We start from the raw sequence: 7,056 nt of genomic DNA, 5'->3' as shown, positions 1-7,056 counted from the left end.
GTATCTTTGCTGTGTATCAGTTAATGCTTTCGAGGCATACGCACACGGTAAGTTATTTTGTAACAAGACCGCTCCTACTCCTGATTTGGAACTGTCAACTGAAACTACTGTTTCTTTATTAACGTCAAAAAATTGTAACACTGGTTTGTTTATTAATTTATTTTTTAAAGACTCTAGTGCTTTTTCTTGTTCCGGTCCCCACGTAAAAAGTACATCTTTTTTAAAAAGATTTCTTAAGGGTTCAGTTTCACAAGAAAAATTAGTTATAAATTTACTCACATAAGTTAACATTCCCAACACACGTTGTACATCTTCTTTACACTTAGGAGTTTGCAGTTCTTTAATAGCTGTTACTTTGCTTTCATCTAACGCGACACCCTCAGCACTGATAATATGCCCCATGTACTTGACATTACTTTTACCAAACTGACATTTACTTAAGTTAAATTTGACTTTGTTCCTTTTGGCAGTTTCTAAAACTTTCCTTAGTCTTTCATCGTGTTCCGCTTTGTTTTTCCCCCAGACAATAACATCATCTATGTATTGCTCACAACCTTCGAAATACTTCCGGAGCTGATATTAAACCATATGGCATTCTCAGAGATCTATACCGACCAAAGGGAGTTGAGAAAGTGCATAAATATGAGCTTTCTTCATCTAATCGTATTTGATAAAATCCGCTCGTCGCATCTAACGTGCTGAAAACCTTAGCTCCGTTTAATTTAGTTGTAATTTCATCTAACGTTTTAATTAAACATTGTTTGCGTTTTATATTGTTATTTTAAGTCCTTTGGATCCCGACAGATTCTCAGACTGCCATTAGGCTTGCGTCTAATGACCAGAGGATTCACCCAATCCGTAGCCTCTTCCACCTTTTCAATTATTTTCAGTTTTACTAGTTCATCTAAACATTCTTTTAATTTAGGTAATAGAGATAGAGCTACTCTGCGTGTCGGATGAATTACTGGCTGCGCGTTTTTTTTTTAACTTTATATGATATGGCTTTGAGAAGCAGCCAATTCCCGAGAAAATCTCTTTATACTTCTTCACCAAATCCTCATAAGTGTTACTATCGTTTATACTTTCCAACTTCTTTATAATATTTAATTCTAAACATGACGATAATCCTAAGATCGCTGGAGTATTAGTTTTGACAATATAAAAATCTATTTTAAAAACTCTGTTATTTTTCTTAGCACTTATTGTACATACACCCCTGACTTGTAACTTATCACCCGTATATGACTTGAGCATTGTATCAAGTTGGTTTAACTCTAATGTTACCTAACCTTAACGACTTTAAGTGTTCTACTGACATTACATTACACATTGCCCCTGTATCTACTTTGAATTTCATTCTTTTCTCGTTTATTTCTAGCTCCGTTAACCAGACATGTTTCTCGCTATTATTTTCAATCGCTCCTATGAACAGATATTCTTCATTATTCTGGGATGTAAGAGTGTCTACTTTCTTCTCATCTTTATCCTGAATTTCATTTACTTTCTTTTTATAGTTACTTTTACATACAATTGCAAAATGATTTTTTTTATTGCATTTTGTGCAAAATTTTCCATAAGCCGGACAATTATTTAAATTGTGATTCTTGCCACATTTCGTGCACTTAACGAATACTTTCTCTTTGGCTTTGTAGACACTTTTACCTACCTGTATCTGACCTAACTTTTTCTGTGATTTAATTAAGTCTACTGTTCCCGTTGCTTCCCCGGTGGCTTCCATCTTCTTGCTCTGGATTTTCGCGGCTTTGCCTTCTCCATCACTTTGCATTGGTGAATGGCCTGTTCCAACGTCAGTGAGTCATCCTGTAGTAGCTTCTCCCTCATCTCGTTGCTGTTGACTCCGTAGGTGATCATGCATTTAATTAGGCTGTTCTGTAGATCCCCTAGTTTGCACTTCTGGGCTTGTTCTGTGAGCTCCACCACGAACTGTTCCAGTGACTGTCCGCCTTTCTGTCTCATCGTGAAGAATACGTATCTTTCATATGACAGATTTTCTTTAGGTAGAAAGTGTGCTTCGAATTTGTCGAGTAATATGGGTAGCCTGTCTCTTTCAGAATAACATCACAGGTAAAGACCACTCACTTGGCAGCGGAAGTACTTGCTCTCCTTGCGGCGAAGGCCAGTAGGTAGCGGGTACTTCTATATTACTCGCCGCGGTGACTGGGTATTCGAGCGGCATTTGCGTTCGCTGTTGTTGCTGCGGGGGCTGGTAATGTTGATGGTAGTGACCGAAGTGGCCGGTGAGTTGGAGATGCGTCAGTTGATTGAGGTGGGGGCTCAGCGACGGCGGCGGCGGCGGCTGATGGCCGGAATGCACATGGTGGTTGTGACCAGGCTGCGGATTTTGGAAATGCGACTCCATGAGATGTTGGTTCCTATATATCTGTACCTTGGAAGAAAAAAACTTGTCACTTAACTTTTGCATATACTTACAATAGATTGGGTAGTAAAAATAATCAATAACTAATAACATAAATGTTTTGTCGTTTATAGATCTTCACAAGTTCGAATTCCATTTTAACGATGACAAAATCTTTTCCTGTTTATATTTTTTATTGTTTCTATCGTATATTGACTGATATCTTTCGGGGAGATCGTATCTCAAAAACTGTCACTTTACAGGATTCGTAAATTTTTGTTTTGTTGATAAGCAACAAACAAGATAGTTTATTTTACTGTTCAAAAGTATAGTGATTTGGAATTAAAATACAGCTTTATTGTTTAATTTAATATTATTTGTGAAAAACAAACGCAAAAACGCAATTTTTATAGATACGACGCATTTCAAAATTGTAATCAAGTGAACAAGATACGACATATTTATTTTTAACCCACCGAGAACACAAGGGGTCAATTTGACCCTTACCTCGAGTTTTATCGTAAATATCTTGAAAGCTTTTTGAAAATTGGCGGACCTGAGGCCCTCTAGCTGTAGTTTGGGATACTAACTATACGTTAGGATGCTCCCATTGTACAGCGCAATACGCAGTAGGCGTTGGACATTATATAAAGTCGGTGTAGGGTCATTCTGACCCTGGAGATGTACTAAGCGTTGGTTTGCAATAGTGAGCACGATGGCGTATAGTTTGCGGCCACGTGTTCAGAATGTTATAGTAAGTGCCGAGCCAGAACATTTCGATGGCAACAGTTTTTCTGAGGAGGAGGATAATGTGTCAGTACAGTCAAACTAAGATGCAATGTCCGAGTTGCTTGGGTCCGATGTCCATTAAATAGCAGAAATATTGAAAGTTTCTTTTATTCAAATAAATAAAGATACACAATATCTCTCTCCAAACAAAGATTCGTTAAATTTGTTCCTTCCTCATCTAAATCACGAGGCCAGGCTCGTGCGCGAGCTTGTACTAAACATTGGTCCTTCGAGCCGGATATGAGATTCCGGATAAAGATATTAAAGTAAAAAGTTGATTCTGATTATTGATACATTTACAAAGTAGATCCGGATTGAGGAAGCAGCAAATCGAGTTTCGCGAAGGTTTACAAATAGAGTTATTCTAAATAATTATTTTGCCAAAGTAATTTCGAATTTAAATTCAATACAATGGAATCAATATTCTATCGTCTCGGTCAACAACTCGTATTAAGCAATTTCATAGCAAACGCTTATGATAATTTTTTGATGGAAGGGTCCTCAGTAATTACACAACAACGAGTAGATCGGTACTTGGTATCTCTTGAAAATCTGTGGACTAAGTTTAATAGGGAGAATGATGCCATTCTGATGGCTCTCACTAGAATTCCAAGAAAAGAAAGGTTACCTCTTTTATCTCATTCATACTTTTCGGAATCATTACACTCGGATACACGCATGTGTTACCTAGCAGCCATTGAGCAGATAAAGTCAAGCCTTTATGAAAATGAACCTGTTGTAGTGGAATCTAATCTTAGGGAAGAGGAACCAGTTGTCGTAAGGTCTAGTTCTCGCATAAATGAACTAATTACAACAAAAGATAGTGTAACTGCAGACCAACCAGTTTTAACTAATTCTGTGTCTGTTCCATCTTTGTCTCATGAAATTCCTTCGACGAGCCATATGATGGCTTATGGTTCACCATATGCTAGGCTTCCACGGATGGATATTCCTACTTTTGATGGTAATCCTGCAAAATGGCTTGAGTATCGAGATTTGTTTCATTCTATGGTTGTATCTACATCCTTAACGGCTGTTGAAAAGTTGCAATACTTGAAAATTAGTTTAACTGGTACAGCAGCTCATTTGATTCAAAACACTACATTAACTGCAGAGAACTTTTTAAAGGCATGGGAATCATTAGTATCATTTTATGATAACACTAGACTTCAGGTCAACACGGCATTAAATTTCTTAGTCAATCTAAAGCCTACGACAAAAGAATCTTCTGTCGAGTTAGAACTATTATATACAACTGTTCTTCAGATTCATAGAACTTTGGAAACTTTGCAACAACCAGTTGAAACGTGGGATGCCATTTTTGTTTGCTTAACAGTACGAAGATTAGATTCAGAATCGGTAAAAGAATGGGAAAATAAATTAGATTCCTCAAAAATCCCTCCGTCATGGAAGGAACTTATCGAATTCTTGGTTACTCGTCTTTTCTCGCTTCAAGCGTATGAGAAATCTCGAGGAACCAAATTTCAGTTTAGGTCTCAACAGGCTACAGCTAAAGCGTATTACCAGGGAAAGAATGACAATGTTTTCTCGTCTAGCACTTCAACTTGTTCTATTTGTGAGGGAGATCATTACGTTGCCAAATGTTCAAGGTATCTCGATAAGACTACAGATCAGAAATTAGAGCTCGTAATTCAACACAAGTTGTGTTTTAATTGTTTAGGGAGACATCGAGTTTCGAATTGCAGAATAGTTAAGCGTTGTCAGAAATGTGGAAAGAAACATCACACCACAAAATACACAAGGGTGAAGCTTCTTCTGGAAAGCAAGAGATATACTCAGATTCACAAGAACAATCCAGTCCCATCAAGTCGGGACAAAACTAAAGCATTGTATTTTATTATCAATTAGTATCGAGATAATTATCTGGCTTCTTCTGAATATTATTTTCGTTTACTATCGTCACTTATAACATTAGCATGTACACTCTTTCTAGTGTTATGAACTTTTATTTAATAACAAAGGAAGTTTAAAAGAAAACAGCGCATTTAAGTTAATTCTGCATGGCGGGCGGTTGTCCGTCAAAGTGGGCGGTTTTCTCTTCAAAGAAATGGCTAGTAATATAAATCTTAGAGTGTGACTTTTGGATAAAGGTTATTCAACGTTGTTCATTCTCTTCTGAGATTAGAATTATTTCTCAAGGACGATTCAGATGATCTTTCAATTCTAACCCCGGGACATTTTCTTATTGGAAGCGCTCTCTCAACCATTCCTGAACCATCATTATCACTAGTTCGAATTTCTCAATTGAATAAATGACAATTACTGCAACAAAACTCGAGCATTTTTTATCACACTGGTCAAAGAATTACTTACTGAGACAACTTTCGATTTATAAATGGAATAGCGTAAATCCTTCTATAACCAAGGGTTCAGTGGTTCTCTTGGTTGATGAGCGTTATCCACCGTCTAAGTAACCTTTGGGCAAAGTCATTAAAACTCATTCAGGACTTGATGGTCATACAAGAGTTGTTAGTAAAGTAAAGTAAAGACTCAATCGTCTGAATTAAAACGTCCAATTACAAAGTTATGTCCTCTAAATGTTGATCGATCTTGTTTGTAATTTATTCGTCAACTACGTTAACGAAGGCGGGCGGAAATGTATAAAGTAAAGCTAAAAGAGAGAGAGAGAGAGAGAGAGAGATATTGTGTAAGTGCAGCCAACTATGTATTTCATATTGCGGTAGGTCAGGTCGCGCGGTAGAATGGTAACACTGCGCGCAATAGGCGCCGACTAGAGTCCTAGATAATAGAGAAGCGACATTGAAATCGATAGGTGCGATATATCGATAAAGCCGCCATTTTGTTTCTTCATATGGAATAGGAAAGTGCGTATAAGAAACTGTCGATTTTAGAAACGGTGTGCTTGTCGTAAATATATTACAGCGTAATGAAACCTATATCCCATATCTCTTCTAAAGTATTCTGAACATTATTTACACAACACAATAAACCTATGTATGATTTTAATAATCGTAAATATATGTATAATTATATTGTGCTATTTTAGAAATTCTTTTGTGTATCCATAATTTTACAAAATATAAGATTTATTTTTATAGGAATGAAAATGGCTATGGGGAAAGTTGCAACTAAATGAACATATATAGAAAAATTACATCTCTGTTATTCTCAGTCTATTTGATTATTAATTACTGAAAATTTTGTAAGCGTAGCAAATTTAATAATAATAAAAACGAATTATTTATACAAATTAATCGGGCTGAAATTGTAAAAACATGTATTTATATCTTTTTATCTTTTGAAAAGTTGTATCATATATCAAAAAGCGCGTTATTTAATTTTAGTTACGCAATTTTATCTTCTATCTATGTATATAGATATGAAAGTTATTTACTTTGAAACATGTCGACAATATACAAGGAAAGTTGTTAAAGAGTCAGAATGCTTGTAAAACATTATATTAATACACAACACACCCGATTGCATATGAATATAGCTTCTTGTTGCCTTAATCAATGTAACATGTACAATCAAGAAAAACGAAAGATATATTAATTCATAAGATTATACTTGCAGATACATATAATAAAGTAAATGAAAACGTACTGTGTATTTTATTGTAAATTATTAATAGTTCTTTGAGGAATAGTGTAAAAAAATTTATATATAACTTTACTACGTTTTTTATAGATACATATATCTACGAGACAATAACATTCGATTTATTTGACATCTATAAGAGAAAATTCATTTTAAATTAAATAAAATATGATTTATTTTATATTTGTACTTGGTTGAACTCTCAATTACAATTCGAATAATTGTGCTCTTCAGATTTCAAAATTTTCCTCCGCAGCTGGCAATATTACTCTGCAAGAAAGCAAATCCAAAACCTTTGGTTGCAACGA

At 35.5% G+C, this 7,056-nt stretch overlaps 2 protein-coding genes across 2 annotated transcripts; both read right to left on the bottom strand.

Moving 5' to 3' along the window:
• Positions 1–279: 279 nt before the first annotated feature.
• Positions 280–1,786, bottom strand: LOC112456031 (the record flags this gene model as incomplete). Its single annotated transcript, XM_025018305.1, has 3 exons — positions 1,667–1,786; positions 1,346–1,486; positions 280–573 (listed from the first exon to the last, which is right to left on the bottom strand). Coding segments are annotated over exons 1-3 (555 nt in total), but the record flags the coding sequence as incomplete, so codon positions are not given.
• LOC112456030 (velvet complex subunit B-like) lies at positions 1,649–2,380 on the bottom strand. The gene is made up of 2 exons (XM_025018304.1): positions 2,101–2,380; positions 1,649–1,968 (listed from the first exon to the last, which is right to left on the bottom strand). The coding sequence occupies exons 1-2, from the start codon at positions 2,378–2,380 to the stop codon at positions 1,877–1,879; spliced, it is 372 nt and encodes a 123-aa protein (XP_024874072.1). The 3' UTR covers positions 1,649–1,876.
• Positions 2,381–7,056: the final 4,676 nt, after the last annotated feature.

The sequence above is a fragment of the Temnothorax curvispinosus genome, unplaced genomic scaffold (genome assembly GCF_003070985.1).
Source record: "Temnothorax curvispinosus isolate PA1 unplaced genomic scaffold, ASM307098v1 QBEX01006604.1, whole genome shotgun sequence".
NCBI lineage: Eukaryota > Metazoa > Arthropoda > Insecta > Hymenoptera > Formicidae > Temnothorax > Temnothorax curvispinosus.
Note: the sequence above shows the minus strand (reverse complement) of the source record. Positions and strands in the feature narration are given on the sequence as shown.

Coding starts and splice junctions, on each gene's coding strand:
- LOC112456030 (XM_025018304.1), bottom strand. CDS start 2,380: ATGGAGTCGCATTTCCAAAATCCGCAGCCTGGTCACAACCACCATGTG. Junction 1,969..2,100: donor GCAAGTACTTCCGCTGCCAA/GTGAGTGGTCTT, acceptor ACGATGAGACAG/AAAGGCGGACAGTCACTGGA.